Consider the following 24,644-nt stretch of genomic DNA (forward strand, 5'->3'; position numbering starts at 1 on the left):
TATTTATTTAACTTTTCCCAGCAACACCCCGCTCCACATTCACACAGTACCACACATCCACACCTGGGAGCTTCCCGTATAACCAAGGGAGGAGAGAGCGTTACTCATTCACTTTCCTCACCCAGTCCTGGGATACAAACCGGCAACCTTCCCGCCACAAGCCCTCATCGTTAACCTCTAGGCTACACCCGTGATGTGATGATGCTGCTGACGATAATGATGGGTTTTATTATAGTAGCTTAGTGTTGTTTTTTCAGTAGATATTAGTATCATTTGTAGGAAAAAAGAAATGCAAAAACATACAATTTGGCTTACGTTGATACACACTGTATCCTCTATGGATGATGCTGAGAAGATATTATGTGGTTGGTAATGCATACAGAAATATATTCTGAAATATATGAACACTATGCAAGACACTGGATATGTTTCTTTACACCTGACTTTTGGCATCCAGTGTCCTCCTGTGTGTGTGTGTGTGTGTGTGTGTGTGTGCTGAAGAAAGGTGTTTTATGACGTGGGGACTGCATAGTTCCAAACAGACCCAGCTGGCCTTTAAAAACACTGGAAAAGATCTGCAACAGAGCAAATACCCCCGAGCGCTACACACACACACACACACACACACACACACACATGCACACACACGCTCACACCAAATCTAAAATTGTGTATTGTTGACTCAGCTGAGAAATGCTCATAATATACATCCATGTGTGTGTATGTGTGTGTGTGTGTGTGTGTGCAGACACAGAGAAAGCTGCAGGTTTCTTAAGTGTTGCTATATTTTATGGGAAAGGCTTTGAGAAACACCAGCATCCTGACAAATGTCTGGGTCTGTGGGGCAAATGGTGTTTTGATGTTTGTTATAGGCCTTTTTAAGACATTTCTGTCTGGTTTTGCTTATCAGGGACAAATGCTTTCCATCTACATAGGCAGAGCTACAGGCCTGGATCCACATTACCACAGTCAATATCAGGTTTTACTGGCACCATAATGAAATGTCTGTTTCTGTTTTTGTGTCTTTGTCTCTGCCCTCATTCTCTCTCTATCTGTCTGTCTGTCTGCCCCACCTTAAAACCGTAAAGCTCTCTTAATTGTCAATCTCCCTCTCTCTCTCTGTCTCATTCTCTCTCTCTCCAGATAACAGAATGATAAAGGTGAACGGCACCAGAGAGCCTCTAGAGTTTAAGTCCCACCAGTGGTTTGGAGCCTCAGTCAGAACACACAAAGGAAAAGTGGTGGTGAGTGGCCATGATGCCATATAATACCTAAATACCTTTATACTGTATCACCTACAGGTCTAAATATTATAGGCTACACGCAGCTTATTCAAAATTAACTTTCCCTCTTTTGCCCCTATTCTCTTTTATAAGCCTGGATTCTCTTCATTGTTTTGGGATTGCATTCTGGATCACTGATTTCTGAAGTATTTAATAATGTGAATCACAGTGTAATTTTCTGCGTAGGCGTGTGCTCCTCTGTACCACTGGCGGACAGTGAAGCTGAGCGGGGAGAAGGACCCGGTGGGGACCTGCTATGTGGCCGTCCAGAACTTCAGCGCCTACGCAGAATACTCTCCCTGCAGGACCAGTGAGTCACTCTCCATCCCCGTCTCCGTCTGTCTCCCTCTGCATTTACTGCATTCCTTTAAAGAGCCTTCTCTATTTCTGCCTGTCTGTCTTCCCTTCCCTCGTCTTCCCCCATCTCTCTCTCTCTCTCTCTCTCTCTGTCATTGAGTTCAATTCAAAGGGCTTTGATGACATGACATCGAGATGCGGCAAATAAAAATCTGGCTAAACGATGTTGTCTAATTGATGGTCTTCGCAAAGCAGTAACAACCAAAAATAAATGTTTTCACCAAAGCATCAATTTATTTGTCCTTAACAGAGCTTCTCCTCGTGTAACTTACACCAGTTTGATACAACACGATATGATGTAAACTATAAATTTAAATCTAGTTTTATATCAGCCTAAAAATGTGCTTAAACTCTATTCTTCAAATAAAAATGTGGGCAAATTGAGTTTGGGTTGGTTTACCCTTCACTATATCCCTGCATGACATTTGATATGTGTTGCCAAAGCAACCTGAAAACAATTATGATTATAAAAGAAATTCTAAAAGGATTACAGCAACAGAAATGTATCAAAATCGAATGTGTCTGTCACTGTATCTGTCTCTATCAGGTTACGTTTCTCTCTCCCTCTGTCTCGGTCTCTGGTACACGGGATTCAGTTTTCCTGCCTTATCCCCTCCTCTCTTCTCCTCTTCTCTCCCATCCATCTCCAGTCGCAGTCTTTCTTTCTCTCCCGCTCTCCTCCCATGACCCCTCTCACCCTCTACAGTGATATGAGGCACCAGCGGAGTATGATAAGGACTTATGGAGGCTATCAGGTGGCACATCGTAAACAGCAGATCAAACACACGGCCCTTATCGTCCACTCCATCATCCGCTCTGCATAAACCTCCTTCACAGCTCACACTCATGCACACACACACACACACACACACACACACACACACACACACACACACACACACACCCTCTACTAATTGGCTGAAGTTTATTTAAAGATCTGTTTTATGTTGTTTATGTCAATGCCAACTAGTCAGGCCTATAGAATAATCACATTGTGAACTCAATTGTTCTCAAGGGGGAAATAGTCTTCAACCACAATAATGCTGCAATAACACACAGTTCTCAGTACGTCTTAGTCATGTGTCTAAGACGGGATTTCTCTGCCTCCAGGAGCTTTAGCGTTGGATCTTAATGTGAATTTATGACCGCTGAGACAACACACTATAACACACACTTCATGTGCACGTACACATGTATGCGCACGTGCACATGTGTGTGGTTACGAGTCATTAAGCTTCACCTCGGGGTGCCTCCGACATGGAGAGCAATTCATTATGCGTACAGACGTTTTGTGTGCACATACACACTTAGACGCACTCATTTAAACAAACACACACCTAAGTGGGTCCATTTACATTTTTATATATAAACCACAATGAGTTATTCTTCCTTTTATATAGCTGTAAAGTTGTTTTGTCTGATAGGATGGATACTCTCTGCACAGTTGGAGCAGTGCTCTGCTCCAAACGTTTAAAATTCTGGTTTTACTGGGTTTCACCCTCAAGAGGATGCCTGCACTGCAATGCAATGTTGATGATGATGACTTGCTTCACTGTTAATATATTTGTGTGTGTGTGTGTGTGTGTGTGTGTGCGTGTGTGTGTGTGTGTGTGTGTGTGTTTCAGATGACCCAGACCCAGAGGGACAGGGGTTCTGCCAGGCTGGCTTCAGTGTGGATTTTACCAAGGTAACGACCGCTGCAACAATCGCACATTATCGCCACGGCAACCCTGCGTCCCCTTCTCATACACAAGCAAACTACAAGCAGAGAAGTTTCTCCAAACACGAGACTCCCTTCAGAGATTTATCGTTTGTCACTAGAGCATCCTCCACTCCCAGCCCCCTAATATGACCCATCCCCTCTGAACACAATAGACACACCAAATACACACACACACACACACACACACACACACACACATCACACACATTCTTTCACTGTATAGTCAATATGAACTTTGACCTCTGTCTCACGGTCCAACTCTACCCTCCTGTACAGGAAGCTGTCATTCTCAACAGGATGTCAACATGCATGACAGCAAGAATCATATACACACACACACACACACACGTTATCCCCCCTCCTTGTCACGTGTACACACACGCCTACACACACGCTACATACCCCTTTGGTCACACACACACACAGATTTCCGTAAACTCGCAAATTTATGTCACATGACTAACCCTAACTCATTTTATTTCTTCCAGGAAGGAACGCTGGTAGTAGGAGGGCCTGGAAGCTTTTACTGGCAAGGTAACTGAGATCTGTGTGTAAAAAGTGTTTGGTCATTCGCTTGTGATGATTTCATCGATGGAAAGGTCTTTAAATGAGAAAATACAAAAAGAATGGAGATGAGTTTAGCAGTGAGCACAGCCCTCGGACACACACACACACACACACACACACACACACACACACACACACACAGACCGGTTCAATCTGCAGTTTTATCCCAAGGGTCCCAAGAAGGATAAAATGGAAAGAAATCTGTCTCTTTTACTTTCTTTGTCTCTCTGTTTCTCCCTCCCTCGCGCCCTCCATCCCTCTCTCTGTCTGTAACAGTGTAGCAGGAAGTGGGTGTTTGGGCGACGTAATGAGCTGATCAGAGGGTAATGGAGTGTGGAGGAACTGCCCCTCTGCCCCATGATAAAGCAAAGAGGGGGGGGGGAGAGACTCATGGGCAGGCCACAGGGTTGAGAAGGACAGGGGGGAGAATAAAGAGACAGAGAGAGAGCGAGAGAGACATAGCAGGGAGGACAGCGGGAGGGAGAGAGGATTGTTAAGGAGATGACAGAAACATGTTGCAGAGGAGAGAAAGAAAGATGAGAACCGAGAGAGAAAGTGAGCGAGTCGGGCAGAGAGAGAGGAAGAAAGATGGATCTCCTGGTTGATAAAAGCAGCGGGGAAAGCTGCGCTGAGGTCAGCGAGCTCGCTGGATATCAGGCTAGACTAAGCAGAGGGATGAAGTGTCTTAATAGGTGTAGACACAGCCAGGCGGTGTCAGAGTTCAGCTGTTGAAGTGAAGCGCTACTCCCCCAACTCCAGGTGTGTGTGTGTATGTGTGTGTGTGTGTGTGTGTGTGTGTGTCTGTGTGTCCGTTTCTATTCTCCCCTCTCCGATCCCCCCCTCACTTATCCTAATTTAGAGGTAACTTAGCACTGCAGCTGTTTTTAAGGGAGAGGGAGACAGTTATTGATCGGTTGCACAAAGTCATTCCCTCTCTCTCTCTCCCTTCCTTTCTTTGGAACCTCTGCTCTGTCACTCCGCGGCACTTCATTTGTTTAAAACAGAGAGACGAAGCGAGAGAGTTTATGTTATTACAAAAGCTCAGAAAGGAAAAGGGGGCAAGAATGACCGAAGTGACGATGTGAGATGGATAAAAAAAGAGAGAAAGACAAAAGAGGAAAGTGGCTCAGTGATGGATATTTCACAACTGCTGCCCAAACTATAACCACAACTTTCTAATTTGGGTTATTGTTTGGCGTTAGTACTATAGTCACATAATGGTTAAATAATGAATGCTCCAGCGTACAACAACACACACATTAAACGGGCATCACAACCGGCCTAATGGACTGCTCTCTTTCTATTTCGCTCTGCCCTCAGCTTGGCAAGGCTGGCTGCCTCCAGTTAAAACACTTCCTCCGAATGTTTATAAAAGCACTCAGCCTGGACTTTATGGTCTCTAATATACAGCGATTATCCACAGCCTTTGGACTGACTCATTATAGGAATCTAGTTTTATATACAAACTTGGTATCACTGGGTGTAAAGGACACTTAACACTTACGAGCAGCAATGACTTATGCATCTGTGTTAGAGTTCCTAACACAGTGTCTCATTAATCAGATAGACCTTTAATAATGAGATGATATAGTGATATGTTATCCCGAGGTATAAACTCATAGCACAGCGTGAGAGAGGGAGATGGAGAGAGAGAGAGCAAAAGCGAAGGAAAGGGGGAGTGGGGGAGGAGTTGGAGGGAGGGTTAAGAGGGCAGATTTCTCTCCCTGTCAGTACACACACACACACGCACACACACATTAAGGAGGATTTATGGGGGGTTGAGGGCGGCCGTAGATAAAATCATCTGTTTGTTTGACCTCTTGTTCAACAGCGGAGGGAGGGTGTTGTTTGTGTGTGTCTGCAAGCACGCACCTATTATCCTGAGGAAAGTTTTCTCTCTGAGTTTTCAGGAACGTTGGTGTATGTTTCCTGCTTTTCCTGCTAATGACGTGTTTTAGCTTTCCTCTGGGAAGGCTTCAACATGCCATTAGCACTGTACCTCTTTCATGTGGCGCTTGGGAGTGGAGCGGGGAATCGGGTTTGCTATAGCAGAGGGCAGCGTGTCTGCTGCTCCCTCCAGGCTCTGGGCACGAGGTCAGGGCCGAACCCACTGTCCACCAACAGATGTGCCTCTCTCACCCTGGGTGTTTGTTCTTCTCTATCTATCTATCTGTGTGTGCATGTGTGTGTGTGTGTGTGTGTGTGTGTGTGTGTGCAGGTCAGGTGATGACAGCAGGGATAGCTGAGATACTGAATGGCTACTCTTTGAAGGCAGTGCTGAGACGGGTTCCAGGAGAGAAACACACCAGCGCTGCTGCAGACACACACGACGACAGCTACCTCGGTAACATGCGTGCACACACACACACACACACACACACATATACACACACCGATAAACACACATATTGACCGATTAAATACCTAACACTGCACAAAACACACAGAGCATTGCATACAAAGTTAATTCCGCCCATGTGTAGTCATGTGCAACTGATTTCTCTCTAGGTTACTCTGTGGCGGTGGGGGAGTTTACAGGAGACTCGGAACAAGGTGAGAAAGCCAACAATTCATTACCCAACTAACCACATCCAGCAGCAGAGGAATCCCTCAGTAACAACATCAACAGCAGACCTACTAGTGCTGTCCCAGCAGCGCAGCTAAATCTAACCCTAAACTTCACATGACTTTATTAAACCTCTTTCTAAACTGTTGTCAGATCTGCACCCCAGCTCTAAAATACTTTATGCTCTCTAAGGCTGGCTGACAGGACCACTGTGAGGGGTCTGATAGGGTGAGCGATAGTAAAGGGCCGGCTGGGTGACAGTGTCTGGGTCTGGCCTCAGAACCAGTAATGAGAACTGTCTCTGTGTGTCTGGGTCGCGACCCCGAGGGGACAGCACTTCAGGAACCACTGATAAAGGGATTTCCTCTCTGATTAGAATGATTAGCGGCAGACTCCGCAGAGCGTCGTCGGGTCTCGAGCAAGTCTAGAATCTCGTCTGGTCTGGATCGAGGACTTGAAATATTAGCTGGAAGGAGAGACGGGCAGAATGCAGACAGACCGACATGAAGCTAGCCTGACAGAGAGACGGGCAAGCCTTACAGCATCATGTTGTTAAAGACACGAAGTGAAGAAAAGCATTTTTCAATTCAATTAAGCACTCCGAGGAGATGCCATAGGCTAACATAAATTACTGGAATTTTATGCTCACAACAAACCCAAATCTTATTTTTTCTCTCTACTCTTCTTGTATACACACTGTGAAGCTTTGATGGCTCACCAGCGGCGTTGCAAATTGTTTCCCATCTCTTATCAAGCTTCAGGTGCTGCACGGGGAAGTTCATTTCCAACGTGACATGTGTGTAACACACTGTCAGTTTGTCATTACCCCAAATTAGCATACAAGCAATTTCGACTAAAGCACAATACTGTAAAGCAAATGTGGAGACAAAATCTGTTTGAATACAATCAGACCACATCACTGCATTTCTGTGCCCCTACCCTTTGACTCCCATTCATCATTTCCTTTCGATCAGAGCCTCTGCGTTAATTAAGCTGCGATTAGCATTTTGTGGGATCTTTACAGGATCACACAGCCTCAGGCCCAGATACACCACTCCCCCTTCCCTCCACACACACACACACACACACACACACACACACACACACACACACGTACCCGAGATGCCCCAGAATCCCCTCCGGCGCATCACATGTCACAGAGTCTTAAACTGAGTCTAAGAGGTTACACATGCCTGTTGATGTTGTGTTGTGGTGCGAAGCTTGTTGTGGTCTTGTTCCCCAAACCCTCTTCAAGCTGGAAACTGGTCGTAACTGGGAGTCTGAAGGGAAGATAGAGCTGGGAAGAACTGGTTTATGGCCTCGTGGTCTATAGTCTGTTGGGTAGAGCTGGAGGGCAGGGGGGGGGGGGGGGGTCTGCGTCTCTTCTCTCTCTGGGTGGGTGCTTCAGATCATCCCCACATGTCCACACTACCACACTCATCAATCAGTACACACACACATGCATGCACGCGCACGCGCACACACACACACACACACACACACACACACACACACACACAGACACACAGTGCCTCAGCACCCAATCAGTCAGTGCATGCTCAGCAACACTCATCTGTGCTGCCAGGGTGGGCTGGGTCGTCGGGGTTTAGGCTTTTCAGACGAACCTCTGTCAAGCCCTTTCTTTCTCTGTCATTCTCTCTCTCTCTCTCTCTCTCTCTCTCTCTCTCTCTCTCTCTCTCTCTCTCTCTCTCTCTCTCCCCCACTAATTTGAGTGTTTTTTTTCCCTTTCATTTTTCATAGAGCTGATAGCTGGGGTCCCCAGAGGGGCACAGAACTTTGGATATGTGAGTATGGAATCACATGCACACAAGCAAATACAAACACACACACACACACACACAAACCAGATATGGGCACACACACACACAATATACACACATAGACAGACACGCACATATACACACAAATACACATGTTTTGGTGGCAGATTGCCAACTGCAAAAAGACATTAACCATATCTAGGTGTTTTCATTCAGCAGCAGCAACATTCTTACGTTGTATTCTTATGTGTATCTACATAGCTGTGAGAAACACGGTGTGTGCTGTATGGAGTGTGTCTAGTGTTATTGCATGGTTGTGTGTGTGTTGCAGTGTGTTATCTTATGGGAATGTGTCCCCGGGGCTGGCTGTGTCAGTCCTCCCTAATGACACACAGTTTCCGCTGCATGTGGAGCGGGGCGACCCCACCTAACCCCGCTAACCCTTCTGCACACACACACGACCCCTAACCCCAACCTGCAGCGCCCGGAGGACGCACCGCGCAGCACACACACACACACACACACACACTGCGACACTGTGCGTGTTACGTCTGGGTATTTGAGAATGCTCCTTCCTGTACATGCAGACAGTGCCGTGTGTGTGTGTGTGTGTGTGTGTGTGTGTGTGTGATAGAGGTGGGGGCCGGTAGCTCACAGTAGGGGTTATTAGGGGTGCAGGTAGGCCAGGTTAGAGGCCTGGGACTGGAGTGGCTGTCAGTCCTGATCAGGCCGCTCCTCTGTGACAACTCAGAGAGACGGGCAGCACTGGGAAGTTAAGTTAAGGTTAGTGACTTAGTATTTGTGTTTACACATCCTTGTCTGCCTGTACTAGTAAGTCTATCTCCGTTTTGTATGTCTGTCAGACATCTGTGAGTGGGTAAACGTGTATCCTCCTATGTGTGTGTGTGTGTGTGTGTGTGTGTGCGTGTGTGTGTGTGTGTGTAGCCCCTGGCGGTCTCCATGTGGTTGTTATTTTAGGTCTTATGAAGGAATTCTCAGCCCCCCCCCACCCCCCCCATCTCTCCCCACGACCGGGGTTAGGATGGGGGGAAGGAGGACGATGAGGGGGGGCAAATGGTAAAGGCAGAGAGAGAGGATGGTGGTGGGGGGAGGGCAGGGAAAAGAAAGCGCCTTCAGTTGAATAGAAGCTTTTTTATGCGGTTTCTGCATTTTTCATCTGTCTGTTTGTCAGACTTGCTCTGAAATGTTTACTCCTGGAGTGCTGTGAGGACGAGATCTGATGTGAGTTGATTTGTGCAGTATGTGTGACAGTGTATGTGCCTGTTTTAGGTGGTAATGATCAACTCTACCAATCTGACCTTCATCCAGAACTTCACAGGAGAACAGGTAGGAGCAACAACATATATCACAATCATATATATTGCATCTCATGGACAGGGGCAGAGATGGATGTTTTACTCAGTAGTGACCCCCTGACTCGCTTCTTCTGTGCGGGCTGAATTTGAATTTGAATGGGGATAACGATCAGCTAGGCCTCCTGGGCTTATGGTTAAAAATCCTCATGTTCTTTCTTTGGGTATGGACGCAATATGGCAGGACTATAATGTTGTGTCTGTTCCTCAGATGGCCTCCTATTTCGGCTACTCAGTGGCTGTGACTGATTTGAATGGAGATGGGTAAGTAGAAACCTCTCTAAGTTTTCAATTATCAATTTCAATTTCAACTTCCTTTATTGGCATGACATTCCTGTGTTGCCAAAGTGGATGGATGAAAAAGATAATTAATAAAAGACATCGCATAGATTTCTCAGAAAACAAAACAAAGAAGACGAAGCAAAGACGAAGAAAAACAAAAAGAGTGAAACACCTACAGTGCATATACAACTGAACATTGAACATCTGAACATTTGAACATATACATTATATAATAGCAAACCACATAGAAATTTGTAATAATTAAAATAATATAAAGTTATATATTGTTCCTAGTGTTATGGCAGGAGTAGACAAATTTAGCTGCTAATCATGCAGAGCTTTGATCTTCTTCTCTCTCTCTCTCTCTCTCTGTCTCTCTCTCTCTCTCTCTCTCTCTCTGTCTGTCTTTCTCATACACACACACAAACATACACACACATACATACATGTGAACATCTAAACTGTGCCGTGTGTCCCCAGGACTGACGATGTGCTGGTGGGAGCCCCCCTCTACATGGAGAGGGAGATGGAGAGCAAGCCCCGGGAGGTGGGGAGGGTCTACCTGTACCTCCAGCTGGCCCCGCTCACCTTCTCCGAGCCCGTCCCCCTCACCGGCGCACACACCTTCGGACGCTTCGGCACCGCCATAGCACCCCTGGGAGACCTGAACCAGGACGGATATTATGGTATGCCGACAGAGAGAGAGAAGAGAGAGAGAGAGAGAGAGATGGAGGGGGGAACCGAGAGGAAAGAGAGAGAGAGAGTCGAGGGGATTAAAGAAACAAACAGAGAAAGAGAGGTAAAGAAAGAAAAAAGACAGAGTAAGAGAGAGGGAGAAAAGAGAGAGAGAAATTGAGATAGAAAAAATAAAGGTTGAAACAAAGATTAAATTGATCTGAACAGAAAAAATATGCAAAATGAGAGAGAGCAGACAGAGAGAGGAAATGACGGAGAGAGAGATGGAGATAAGGAAATTAACAGAATCCTTTTGTGTATATTTTGTGTGTCTGTGCATGAGCTTCATTCTGTCTCAAAGAAAGGCCCCGTCTCCGCCCATATGGTCTGCTGTGTTCAGGTAAACTGATGACAGACAAATCTTTTTCAGTGTTTCCTGTTCCTTTTGCTCTGTTTTGTCTCTGACTGAGGAAATCCTATTAGATGCTCCGCTAGAGAAAACCCAAAGCTCCTCAGCCAACCAGGAAGTGCAGTGTTGAAAGGTTGTCCCTGCGAACTCGTTTCTTCCTGTGACGATGATCGGGGGTTAAGGCTTTGTATGTGTATGTGTGTGCGTGTGTGTGTGTGTGTGTGTGTGTGTCTTTGAGTTATTTTTAACTCTCCAGATGTGCCTTGAGATAAAATCATCTGGAAGTTTCTGTCCTGGAGCCCGGAGTTCATTCCTCTTCTGTGTGTTTGTTTTATCCTCACGTTGATTTGACAAACACATACACACACACCTACACACACACACACACACACAAACACACAACATGCAGCCTGGAGCCCAAATGCTCTTCGGAGCCTAGGCCTGTTGCCTGTTGCCTTAGAAATGGATTAATGGACGTACATCTGGCCCTCACATGACATCAATCCCACTGATTTATGTATTATTTATTTATGGACGCTGTGTGTTAATGTGTGTGTTAGAGCCATTGCCCCTCCTACCCTGTTAAAGCCTTTAACCACTGGATCAATAAGCAGTGGATCAATATTGGAGCTCTCTTGCCAGAGACATAAATCACATCAGCCTGTCTGTCAGGATGCGACTGAGTCTCTCTGGACCAATGATGTGGCCTAAGAGGAGCTGGAGCTACAGCGTCATGCGGGGGGGGGGACTTGTTGAAAGTTAATCTAATGAATACATGTCCATGTCTGGACATGATTTCATTATTCAGCATAACATTGTAGAGTCACCATGGAAACGTTTTGATCAGTCTTTTCAGCGTTTTTATTTTTTTTTCTGACATCATACTGCCCTGTATGTGTGTGTGTGTGTACCTGTCTGCATGTGTGTCTGTGTGTAATCACTGACACACCCCTCCCTCTCTCTCTTTCTGTCTGTGATGACACTGAGCCTCTCCCTCCTCTCTCATCACTCCATTTCCAAATTCTTCAGAGGAGCAACACCATGCGCAGCTCCTGTCATCTTCATGGCTGTGTCGGCTATCGAAAAGCCGTAACAATGACCTCACTATTTTGCCTGTTTCATTCAGTGTGTGGCTTTCTGTCTTTCTTAATTTCATCAACTGTGGCTGTTCTGTCACCGTCGCTTGCTGGGAGTTTTGCATGCTTTTTTGTGTGAGTAACAGTCTCCTATAGTGCTGGTCTGAGTGATCACAGTGGGTGTTCCACAGCCAATTTGCTGTGGATGTCTGCATTGTGTGGGACGTTGAGCAATGCCCATGAGTGACTTTCACATTATTTAGAGACATTTTTAAGTAAGCCTTTTTCTTTTACATAGCTATTCAGTTATGTACACACACACACACACACACATGCATTGACATACAGACACACACACACACACACACACACACACACACACACACACACACACTCATGTATACACTTGCATACACACATGGTTGCATTTATCCTCTCCACCCCACAATCTGCTTCATGTGGAACCAGTTGTTTAGGCTGAGGGAGAGGGGGTCCTGAGACAAACAGGATGTCTAGAGGTGTTTGGACAGTTACAGTGCTGAGGGATACAGTCATGTAATGAAGGACAGTGCTGGGCCTGGACACTGACACAACAAAAAGAGAGGACAAACAGACGGGTGTGTGTGGGGACTAAGGCTAAATGTCCAAATGTGTTCAAATTGTATGGTGTATACGTGTGGGCGCTTACAGTACACTACTTCTATGTCGGTGTCTTCATTCTACTGCATGCCTGCATGTCTGATGGGGTTCCTGAGACACAGAGAGGCCCGTTGCCATGCCAACTTCCCCTCCTGCCCTTTGACCTTTTGCCACTTCCTGTTGCTGGGTGAGATTTAGCAGCTAGTGACTGAGAATTAGGGCAATGACTTAAACAGTGCCCAGACAGAGAGAGAGAGAGAGAGAGAGGGAGAGACAGAGGAGAGACAAGATGAAGAGATGAGTAAAATGAATGGAAATGACAGGGAAGAGGGAAATGACCATGCTGAGTCGGTCCCGCAGCGCAGGTAAAGGAAGCTCTGGCTCTTTTCCACTCTTTCCTTCTCCCTGTATGTTTTTTTTTTTCTTTCTCCCTGGATCTCAGAGGGGCCTTAACCCCGCTGATGTCTAAACCATGCGTCTGTGTCGTCCCTCAGACGTGGCGGTGGGCTGTCCGTTCGGAGGAGAGGAGCGCGGAGGCAGAGTATTGATCTATAACGGGAACAGAGACGTGGCCGCGCGAGGCCTGACGCTGAGCCAGGAGCTGAGAGCAGCCTGGACCCCCAGCGGCAGCCCGCCTGGGTACGGATTCACTCTTAGAGGGGGCCGAGACCTGGACAACAACCATTACCCCGGTAAATACTCCTACACAAAGAGTCTAGCCTTCACTGTTCAGCTGCGACTTCAGCTCAACTCCCCCTGTTCTCTGTTACAATCGGCATTCTTTCTTTGCGTTACATTCCTTACACTCCGCTCCTTTCCTTCCAACTCCTCTCCTTAGTGCCTCCCTCCTCTTCATTCTTCACCTCCACAATTCATGTTTCCCCCCCATTCGCTCCTCTTCTACCATCTCCATGTTCTCCTGTATTGCTTTCCTCCTCTCCTCTGGTAAAGTCATCAGTCAGAAGAAGGGGGTATAGGGATGAGTGCCAATGAACTGCGGCCACATTCACTCTCTGGGGCCTTACAGTGCTCAAGAAAGAGAGAAAACGAGAGAGAGAGAGAACGAGAGAGAGAGAAGAGTGAGAGATTGGGAGTGAAAGAATAGAGGAGTATTACCGTACATTATCCGAGTGTTCAGTCTATTTGCCAGACATTCAAACATCACTCCACATCAATAACACAGTAAGTAGACAAATTTCCCAGTATTCAATTACACGATAAATGGCGACTCTCTACTGACTTCATCTGACACCATCTCTTTCTGATTTTATGGAATAAAAAAAAAAACACAGCACAAGAAGCACCAAAGGCCTGAACAGGAGAAGACGTTTGAGTGAGTGCGAAGCTGTTTATATACACGATCATTTAGTTCAGATCGGGTGCTGTTAAAAAGTCGTTTGAAACAAAGCAGGTCTGTAAATCCACTTTTTTACTACCTTATTTTCTCCCTAATTTGGAACCATTCTTTACTCAGCATAGCTCCGGCTTAGTGCTTCCACAGATGAAGCTGAAAAGGAGAATTTGTTTCGTTTTTTTTTTCCCTTTTCTTTTCTTTGCCCCCACTCCCCTTCCCCCCTTTTTCTTCATTCTGCTATAATAACAGATTTGTTCATTCCACAAACAGGATATCTGGAAATTCATACACACACACACACACACACACACACACACACACACACGTGCACACACACACACACACAAATGCACACATACGGCTTGTGATCGGTTTCACTGGCGTCTGGAGAGTGTGTGTTGAGTTTGTGCCAGATTCCAGGTCAAAGCCAGACCCTGAGCAGACCCAGTGCAAATCAGAGATCCTGAATTAAAAACACTGTACTGTAAATACACAGACGCACACACACACACACACACACACACACACATCAGCATTACAGGTTGAGTTGAAACACAGGCTGGTTGAGGCCCTTTGGGAAAGCTCTGGTGGAGGAAGCAGAGTGGAAGCTCATGGGTGGCAGAACCGTCAGCCAACACACACACACACTCACACTCACACACGCATATAAGCACACACACACATAAACGTGCGGGGCTTGTGTCGTCTGTCATTAGAGAGGTGGCTGACGGAAGTGAGACACACACACACATGGTGTGTCGTTAGCAGGGTAGTAAAGTCACACTGTTCAAAGGAGCCAGAGATGTTTGATCAGCATTATGAGAGGACTGCACAGGCGTCTGCGAGGCCTGGTGGAGCCGCCATATGCTCCCATCAACATTAAACGTCATGACGCTACTGCAGGAACAGAGAGAGAGAGAGGAGAAATGAGCAGAGGAGGAATATGAAGCTGAAACAGAGCAGAGTAAAATGAAGACAAAGAAAGAAGAAGAAGACAAAGAAGAGCAAAAAATGAGCAGAAGATGAAGATTTGGTAGACTGCACACTGGAACTACTCAATGAATATATATAAGAGATGTTTTAGTTTGCACAGCACAACTCCTCTCTTAGCTTTAGTGCACTTATCCTTTTTTTCTGAAGATTACTTTATGGTATTTCAGCTTTTATTAGATAGCATACAGTGGAAAATTATAGGAAATATGGTACATACACAAGATGACATGCATAGTTCAGACAGCCAGATGGACACCCACAATGCTTTAGATCCATGGCATGAGCAGCCAGGGCTACTAAAGTCAACTTCTTGGAATCAAAATCTGAGAACCAACTAGATCCAATGTGCAGCTATAGGCGTCTGTGTTACGAAGAGGAAGCCATAGAGGCAGCAGAGCAGAGGAGCTGCATCGATGCAGTGGACGCTGGGAGGGTGGGCAGTTGAGCCGTGGTGTGGCTGAGGCTGGAGTTAAGGTTAGGGTCAGCTGTGTGTCAGAAGGGGGGTCAGATGGCCTGAGGGTGGAGATTAGGTTCAGCCAAGGGGTCAAGGGTCAAAGACTGTCAATGTTTTACCTGTCAATCACACCAGCAGAGAGAGAGTCACAGAGGTAGAGACAGGGCAGTAGGAGGTTTGGGTGTGTGTGGTGATGGTAGGGGGCAATTAAGAAGGTCATTTAGTTGGTAAGTAGGTGTAAAGTTGATTATTGGGCTCCATGTCTGTACTTGCCTACTCAGTGACCATCTTTATTTTGAGCTCTTTTAAAGCCCAGTGTATTTTTGATACAAAGCATTTCTGAAAACAAAAGAACTGCAAAAACGGAATATCTTTCTTTTTGCACAGGCATATACTGGAATTCAGAAACTCACATTTTCTATAGTGCACATGGAACAGATTTTGTGTGTTTATATCCATAATGATGACAATTAATGAAATTTTGAGAAGGCAATCCAAAAATGTGATTACACAAATCCACCACTATTATATACAAATTATGTTCATCAGAATCTATTTTAACATCTATTTTAACAAAGAAGTTCTTGTTTTTTTTGGAATTGGTAACCTACAGACAATTTACCAGCCATTAAAAGATGCTGTTGCAAAAATGATACAGTGGGCTTTAGTATAAAAAAAATTGCGTAGCAGTTGGCAAGTCATTGAACAGCCTTAAAAACCCAAACAGGCATCCAGGAATGTAGAAATCCCGATCCCTCGGTACAACACCATCTCTGAAACCACCTCCTTTTCCACTGAGTGCCACTGACCTTTGGCATTTCATCAATGAGTCCATCCCCTCCAGCCAAGCAGGCAGTCAGAGCAGGCAGCCAGTGACAGGTTGACAGTCTGTCTAAACTCTGGATGGAGGCCATGTTTTCACAGTCCAGGACAGACACCGTCAGCTAAAGCAGCTCAGTTACCAAGCCTACCCCCTAAAGTACCTGCAACTGGACCTGCCAACAGTGAGTGTGTGTCAGGGTGTGTGTGTGTGTGTGTGTGTGTGTGTGTAGGTGGGTATGTGTCGGTGTGTCTCTAAGCACTCACACATACACTAACCTCAAATCAACAGTGGCAGCCATGCTTTCCTGTGTGTAAGGAAATGGGATTGACTTGGAGAGGAAAGTGGGCCGTTATTTGATTTAGCCCGAGGTGCAGCCATGCGCGCGCACACACACTCACACACACTTAGCCCCAGAGGTGCCCTTTCCACAAATCAGTCTCATGTCATACAGTGGTTTTGAGAGCAAACAAAGAGTTGGGGTAAGGAGGACAGACAAGCGCTGTATGGAACACACACACACACACACACACACACACACACATACCTATGGCAGGAGTGGAGTTAGGTTTCTAGATTATTCAACTCCAACAGTGGGATGGACGGAGGAATGTGGAAGGGGAGCTGAGTTCTGTTGGAAGCACAAGTCCCAGAGCTTTCTCAATATCTCTCTCTCTCTCACACCATCTCTCGATCTCTCCCTCACTTTCTCACTCTAAATCCCTCTCTTTCACTCACCCCCCCCTCGTCCCTCCCTCTGCTGAAAGCACACCTTGGTTCTGATGGCTTTCACAGATTGTGGTTTAAAGGCCAAGTGCATAAGCTGCTGCCCTCTTTTTTCTTCCTATCCTTTTCCCCCCTCCTCTGCCCTTTTTTTCCCCCTTTTCCATACCTCTCCGACTGCCACTCGAAACCCAGATCTTGAGGTCCCTTCTCATTGCAGGCTCATTGATACAGTACACACACACACACACACACACACACACATACAGCGCACCCCAGGGGGAGAGGGACAGGGCCTTAATGTTTAATGTTGTGGTTTCAGGGGGACTCTGTGACTTCAGCCAAAGGCAGAAACAGATGTGCCTCTTTTGGATTCAATTAGCCCCCTTCTCTTCACATACATTAGAGTGGAAAGACACACTGACACTGTCTAAATGACAAGGGCAGTCTAGTATAAGGACTGGACCAGCTTAGCACAGTTGAAAAGTTATCCTCCTGCTCCAAGTTACCATAGATTTGTCGATCGATAGCTGGTTCTCACTGAGCAGCGTGAGGATATTCTTTCTCTTTCTCAGCACCACACAAGTTAGTTTGCCTGCATCTGGCAGTGGAGGCTTGTATCCATTAAGCCCCTCTCTACAGTTTCAGATTGTTTTAATCAGCACTGGTGTGTGTGTGTGTGTGTGTATATATATGTGTGTGTCTGTGTCTATGTCTGTGTATATGATGTGTGTCTGTGCGGCTTTCATTGGTATGTGTCCCCTAACCGCAGCCATTAAACAGCGGCTCTATTTTAAACTCTGAGAGCCAATTAAGAGTGTGTTCATCACAAACTCCATGAAAACAAATAAAGTCGCATATAGAGGAGATCTGTTGCTGCTTAGAGTCAGGAGTTGCTGGTTGCTGCGCAGGCTGTTGGGAAACTCTGTTGTTATTTAGCGAGACGTGATTGGAGCGATTTGAACTTTCTAATGGCACTGGAATGCACTGTTGGGGTCCCTCTCTCGCAGCGTGCACACGTGTATGAGCACACGCACACACGCACGCGCGCACACACACACACACACAACACACCATGCACACACATATACAACACACGTACACGCATGTTCTGCTTAGGGTTTCAGTCTGAACCATGAACCTGAGTCATGTGCAGCATGGTAATATCCCGAACTTCAATTGACGCAATCTCACGTTGTGTGTGTGTGTGTGTGTGTGCACGAGTGTGTGTTAAACGTGAGAAGTCTGTGTTTGATGAAGATTGCTGGAGACCTTGAAATCAGTCCCATCTGTGGCATCCTTTGAAGCTCTATTTCCCGTCTCTCTCTCTCTCTCTCTCTCTCTCTCTCTCTCTCTCTTTTTTTCCCTCTCTCTCTCTCTCTCTCTCTCTCACTCTCTCTCTCTCCCTCTCTCTCTGCACAGATCTGATAGTAGGGGCGTTTGGTGCCGGCGAGGTGTCAGTATACAGGTAAGAATGCACCCTGTGTTCTGTGTGACAAAATCTAGAAATCGTTTTTGAAAGGCTTCTCTTATCACCATCGTCTCATGTATTACATAACATGTGCTTGTGCGTGTGCGTGTGCGTGTGCGTGTGCGTGTGTGTGTGTGTGTATTTGTGTGTAGGGCTCGTGCCGTAGTGTCAGTGGAGGCTGAGATGATCCTGACTCCCAGAATCCTGAACCCTGATGACCGACAGTGTCACCTGCCAGACACAGATATCATGGTTACCTGGTAAGTACATGCATATACTGTATAGATAAGAGTCATTGTGTGTGTGCAGGTGCATTGGAACAAAAGGGATCAAAGTCCTGCATGGAAAAGAGACTCATGAGCTCCATTGTTGCAGAGTTCATCACATCTGTATCAGAAATCCTACTGCATATACTGTATACAATGTATGAAATGGTATACAGTATAAAGTATACACATTCACATAGGCATACACGCATCACACACACGTTGACAGTGTGATGGATACTTCACCCTTGTGCCCTAGACATCTAGCGTCTGCCAGGGTTTGTGTCTGTGTGTGTATTGCAATGATACTCTGGGAAATGTAGCTCAGACTTCACTCCAGCGTATCCACATAAAACGTACAGAATTCATATAACTTACAAGTTCCGATTTATGGGACTCTGCAATTAATTTGAAACCGCATAATGCTATTTTGATATTATTATTGTTCCTGTGGGTAGCGGGCTGGCTTTGAATGGTCTGGGGGTGAGTTTAGTCGAGGTTGAATGGGTCTGAAGGCTCCTGCTGCTTCGCCACAGTCTATTGTTGGTCCAAACTTATTGGGGCTGGAACCACTGTAGGACTATTTGGACGGGAGAAGTGTGGTCGGCTAGTCGCCATTGTGTGTGTGTGTGTGTGTGTGTGTGTGTGTGTGAGTGTGTGTGTGTGTGAGTGTTGGCAGGGCCTGAAAAGGGAATAGGGTTCTAGGCGGATTGACAGAGAGCACTAAACTGTGGAATTCTGTCAAAACAAAACTCAGCTTATTCAAATAAACCGCCAAGTTTTGGTCAGAGGTATGGAATCAGATAGGACACCGCAGAACATGGAGCTACACACACACACACACACCCAGACATACACACACACACACACACACACACACACGCAGTAAGTCAAACAGCAGCTCCCAGAATTAAGGGATGTCTGAGTCTCTTCTGTTTCTGGGGGGTGAAGGCTTTTGGACAGTTGGGTTGTTTTCCTGCAGTGTCTGTCTGAGAGATGGAGAGAGGGATGAAGGAGGGATGAAGAGATGGAGGAAAAGGAGGGACGGCTACTTAATGACCAGTCTTGGTTTGAGCGGTCATTGTCACTAAGCGGAAATGGGTAGGGGGGAAGGGACTTTTTTCGGAGATTGTGGCTTTGCCCCACTGACAGACCAATTTGTGACCAGTTTGTGTGTGTGTGTGTGTGTGTGTGTGTGTGTGCACGCAGGGTAGTGGGGTGCACATGCATTTTGGGGATAATTACATACAGTAATGACTAACCAAGGACCAGAGCTGTTGTCAGTAATATGGGGGTCATTTCCGCACTGCATACACTTGAGTTTGACACACAGTGCTTATTAAACTCACACTCCAATACACCCACTCAAACACAGACACAAACACACTCACACACACTCACACACAACACACATTGCACATGCATGAAACCACCTGGAGAGGTCAAAATGACTTGGGGGAATAGTTCCTAAGAGAGAGTGCTATATTTACACACACACACACAAACTCACACATGCAGCGTACACATTTAGACCCCAGGACAACTAGCTTATCATTATTGCGTCAGCTAATGGGGATCCTAATTAACAACAAACACACAAGCTTCCCCAACATCTGCATTTTGGTTGTTAGAGCGCTACATAGACTGAAACCAAACAAACACTAATCAGATGAAGTAATTTACCTCATGCCTATTGTGTAGTCTTCAGTGCAGGATCAGGAGCGTGATGTGTGTGAGCTTCCTTAGATTCCAGGATATTAACAGTGCAGCGCTCCATGTGTGGGAGTCGCTTTCCTGTTCCTGATCGAAGAGGCGATAACAACACACACATGCATTGCACACATACACTCATCCACACATGCACACACAGATGGAGGAAATGCAGAAACATTTCCCAGTCTCCCATGTCTCTGTGTCTAAGGGAGGGGCTCACAGGCATTTCCCACTGAGCCCCCTGGATTAAAGGAAGGGATAAATGCCTTGCTCATGGGCGCAGCTGCACAGGATAGCATCAAGTCAGGCAGAGGGTGGCCACCTTCAAATCATGCATGGCTAACAGTTCCTACAGGTGTGATGACACATAGCATTTACCATATGTCATTTAGCAGACACCTTTATCAGAAGTGTTTTACAGTATCATGAGTAAATCTCATAAAACGTCTAAAACGTTGCTGTTGAAACGTTGGTTTTGGAATTCTGCATTGGAGCTATGGTAGTGTGGCTACAATTTTTTACTTTGAATCTTTGTTCCCGTGGGCCAGCACCCCATTAAATACTGGTGTGCATTTCAATCTATTTTCAAAATAGCTGTTTGTACCCACAAGGGTGCTTCAGCAATGTGTGCTGATCATGTGCAACAGGCTCACAGTTCTCTCAATGTTCTCTCCCTCTCTCCCTCTTTCCCTCTCTCGTTTTTTCTATCTCTCTACCCTCCTCATATTCTCTTCCTCCAGTCTGAAGGTGGATGTGTGTGCAGCAGTGAGTGGAGTGGGGATCCCCAGCTCTGTAGGTAAGCAGCTGTGCTCGCCGTTGTGGAAGACAGGGAGGTAAAGTGGGGAAGCAGGGAGTGGGCTTGGCGGTAGTCAGAGCCAGATCCGTCACACGTCCCATTAGGGTTTCCTTCTGCAAAACCGCTGCTCTACCGCACCGACCAGAGTGGAGAACAAAGGAGGGAGGGAGGGTGGGAACAGAGAGAGGGGAGACAGAAGGAGACAGTGAAGGTGTAAAACACATTGTTTCCACTCCCTAATGGTACCTTAAGGAGTAACATGCCTATAAATGACACCAAGGGCCCCTTCGTACACACCTAATGGAAAGGAACATACACACGTGTGCACGTACACACACACAAACACAGAGTAATTGGACCATGTGGATTAGCAGTTAGGGAGTGTCTGATTGGCTTCATATCCTCACTCACTCTCATTCTCTCCACTTCCCTCCCCGTTCTCCATCCATCTCTACCTCTCCATCATTCCCTTCTCTCCAGACCTGAAAGCGGAGCTGCAGTTGGATTGGTTAAAAGGAACCAGGGGCGGAGTTAAGAGAGTTCTCTTCCTGGATACCCAGCAGCCTCAGCGCACAGGGGTCCTAACGTTGGGGCACAACCGTCCGCGTGCTTGCCTACACTATACCGTTTACCTGAGAGTGAGCAAATCACACACTGCACACATCCAAACACTCACACACTGATTGCTAGCAGTGTACTCCATTCAAACCATACAAAGTTTACTAAATAGACATTTCTTTCCCCCTTTTCTCTCTCTCTCTCTCTCTCTCTCTCTCTCAGGAGGAGGAAGAGTTCAGGGACAAATTAACTCCCATCTCATTGGCTCTGAACTACAGCTTGGCTCCTCCCACTCGTGGCCAAGACCTCCCACCTGTCCTCAACCACTACAGCAGCACCTTCCTCCAAGAACAGGTGTGTGTATGTGTGTGCATGTGTGCATTTGTGTATGTGGGTGTGTGAGTTTGCATGCATGTGCGTCGTGATTTATGTATCTTCGGGCAGAGTTCAGCTACAGTATTTGTGCATTACATTACAATTACAAGTGTACCTTAAAGTTTGCATCAAGAGAATCTCCTTCCCTGTGCCTCTCTTCCCTTCAGGCCTACATTCTGCTGGACTGTGGCGAGGACAACATGTGTATCCCGGACCTGCAGCTCTCTGCCAGCATGTAAGACTGACACTGACACACCCTCTGACCTCAACCTCTAAACACTCAATGCCTCGCACAGCCAAACGCACACACACACACACACACACACACACACACACAGACACACAGAGCAAACCAACTAGGGCATGTCTGTTTCTCCTCACACAATGGGCAACGTTTATGCTGAAGTTGTTCAAATTATAGTCCCATATTGCGTGTGTGTGTGTGGTTACATGCATATGTGTGCGTGGATTAGCCGACTCTCTCTAGTGTTTCCAGCTGTATGATATCACCATGGCAGCACTATACAAACATCCTGTCACCGTATGCTGACTGACACACACACACACACGCACACTCACTCACACACACACATACACACCTCTGTCAGTGTTAGGGTTATTGTTGGGGTCAGGGGTATTGCATTCCATGCAGCAGAGTGGAGGCCTTCACAGGAACGGAGAAGCAGGACAGACTCACCACAACATACTCTCATACACATACATTCACTGGCATAGGAAAACCTTGTATCTCCTAATAGTCACCTTTCAAAAGTGAGGAGAAACTGAGTGGTTGTCCAATCCGAAAAATCATGAAACTTACTTTTACAGATAAACCTAAATATAGGAGCAGTAATGTGCTTCATTTTCTCTGCCTTCTACATGACTGACACGATGTCTGTCTCTCTCTCTCTCTCTGTACACATTCTCTCTCTAAAATAAAACACACACGCACACTCCCTCTCTCTCTCTCACACACACACACACACACACACACACAGGGACCGCTCAGAGCTTGTGATTGGAGATGACAATCTGGTCATGTTGACCATCAGTGCGGTGAACCGAGGAGAGGGAGCGTACGAGACAGAACTCCACACACTGATACCACCAGAGGCCGACTACATAGGAGTGGAACGCAGGGTGGAGGTAACTGCACACTCACGCATGTAACACACATGCGCACACACACAAATACACACACACACACACACACAGCTGTGCACAAATTCACATTTGTCTGAAATCAATTACCCCGGTTTGATGTTAAGTGCCAGTAGGGTGGATGCTGAAAATAGATGTAGGATTGAAGCAGATGTCTTATCATGATTGAAGCATAAGCCAATTGACCATATGAAACGAGGAAGTGAGCGATTTGAGACTACAGTTACATGACTACATCACGTCCTGTTGTTGGCATAGTGTCTTTGTGGTGTGTGTTTGTTTGGAGTGATTAAGGCAAGGCTATCAGGCCATGCTTTACTGGCAATAGCCCAATAGCCCCTATTATGATTTACAAGCTGCATTAGTGACCAAGGAAATGGATGGGGTCAACTGCTGCGTGTGTGTGTGTGTGCGTGTGTGTGTGTGTGTGTGTGCGTGTGTGTGTGTGTGCTAATGAGTGTGTAATGGGGCTGTTTGATTGATGAGGTTGTTAGTGTCAGAGCATTCATCACTCTCTTCCTCTCCTGCCTCCCCCCACCCTCCCTCTTTCTCTTTTCCTCTGCCTCTCCTCTCCCTCTATCTCTTTCTCTCTCTCTCTCCCTCTCTCCCTTCCCCCCCAACTCTGGCTTTATTCTCCCCTCATTCTTTACTTTAACCTCTACTCCTCTAAATCTCCCTGCTGTCTATTTGTCCTTTTCATTCGCTTTGCGTTGTCATCTCATTCACTCCTCTTTTCTCCCTTCCTTCATTTCTTTTTCTCTCCTCTCCTCTCCTCTCCTCTCCCCTCCCCTCCTCTCCTCTCCTCTCCTCCTCTAGTCTCTGTCTAAGTTGAACTGTGAGTACAGGATGGTCAATGACTCCCGACTGGTGGTGTGTGACCTGGGGAACCCCATGGTGGCAGGGACAGAGGTGAGTTTTATACACACACACACTCACACACACATGCACACGCACACACATGCACGCACACACACACCTTTCACAAGAATGTCCTTCTTAACTGCCTCCCCCAAAACCATCAGCTGTCACTCTTCAGGTTTCATTCACACTGACTGATGGTTTCCAATGATAACTGATCATCACCCTGACCCGCATTCCTCTCACTCCAACTCCCTTAACGAGGCTTCACACTCTCACTTTGTGTGTGTGTGTGGGTGTAGGAGTGTGCATTAGTGTGTGCCTGCGTATGATAATCCGTTTGCCCCTTGGCTGGCTGACACATGCAGGAA

The 24,644-nt window shown here is 46.4% G+C and overlaps 1 protein-coding gene across 1 annotated transcript in view; it reads left to right on the forward strand.

The window, feature by feature from the left end:
• itga8 (integrin, alpha 8) overlaps positions 1-24,644 on the forward strand; it is a 42,237-nt gene that overhangs the window by 2,351 nt on the left and 15,242 nt on the right. The window contains exons 3-21 of the mRNA XM_071915895.2: positions 1,144-1,244; positions 1,470-1,593; positions 3,266-3,327; positions 3,852-3,897; positions 6,149-6,274; positions 6,439-6,483; positions 8,258-8,301; positions 9,568-9,624; positions 9,862-9,914; positions 10,413-10,618; positions 13,226-13,423; positions 18,498-18,543; positions 18,699-18,806; positions 21,266-21,321; positions 21,802-21,959; positions 22,102-22,233; positions 22,422-22,489; positions 23,253-23,400; positions 24,232-24,324. Coding sequence (XP_071771996.1) covers positions 1,144-1,244; positions 1,470-1,593; positions 3,266-3,327; positions 3,852-3,897; positions 6,149-6,274; positions 6,439-6,483; positions 8,258-8,301; positions 9,568-9,624; positions 9,862-9,914; positions 10,413-10,618; positions 13,226-13,423; positions 18,498-18,543; positions 18,699-18,806; positions 21,266-21,321; positions 21,802-21,959; positions 22,102-22,233; positions 22,422-22,489; positions 23,253-23,400; positions 24,232-24,324 — 1,871 coding nt within the window. The remainder of the gene's footprint in view (positions 1-1,143; positions 1,245-1,469; positions 1,594-3,265; positions 3,328-3,851; positions 3,898-6,148; positions 6,275-6,438; positions 6,484-8,257; positions 8,302-9,567; positions 9,625-9,861; positions 9,915-10,412; positions 10,619-13,225; positions 13,424-18,497; positions 18,544-18,698; positions 18,807-21,265; positions 21,322-21,801; positions 21,960-22,101; positions 22,234-22,421; positions 22,490-23,252; positions 23,401-24,231; positions 24,325-24,644) is intronic.

The sequence above is a fragment of the Centroberyx gerrardi genome, chromosome 12, assembly GCF_048128805.1.
Source record: "Centroberyx gerrardi isolate f3 chromosome 12, fCenGer3.hap1.cur.20231027, whole genome shotgun sequence".
In the NCBI taxonomy this organism is placed as follows: Eukaryota; Metazoa; Chordata; class Actinopteri; order Beryciformes; family Berycidae; genus Centroberyx; species Centroberyx gerrardi.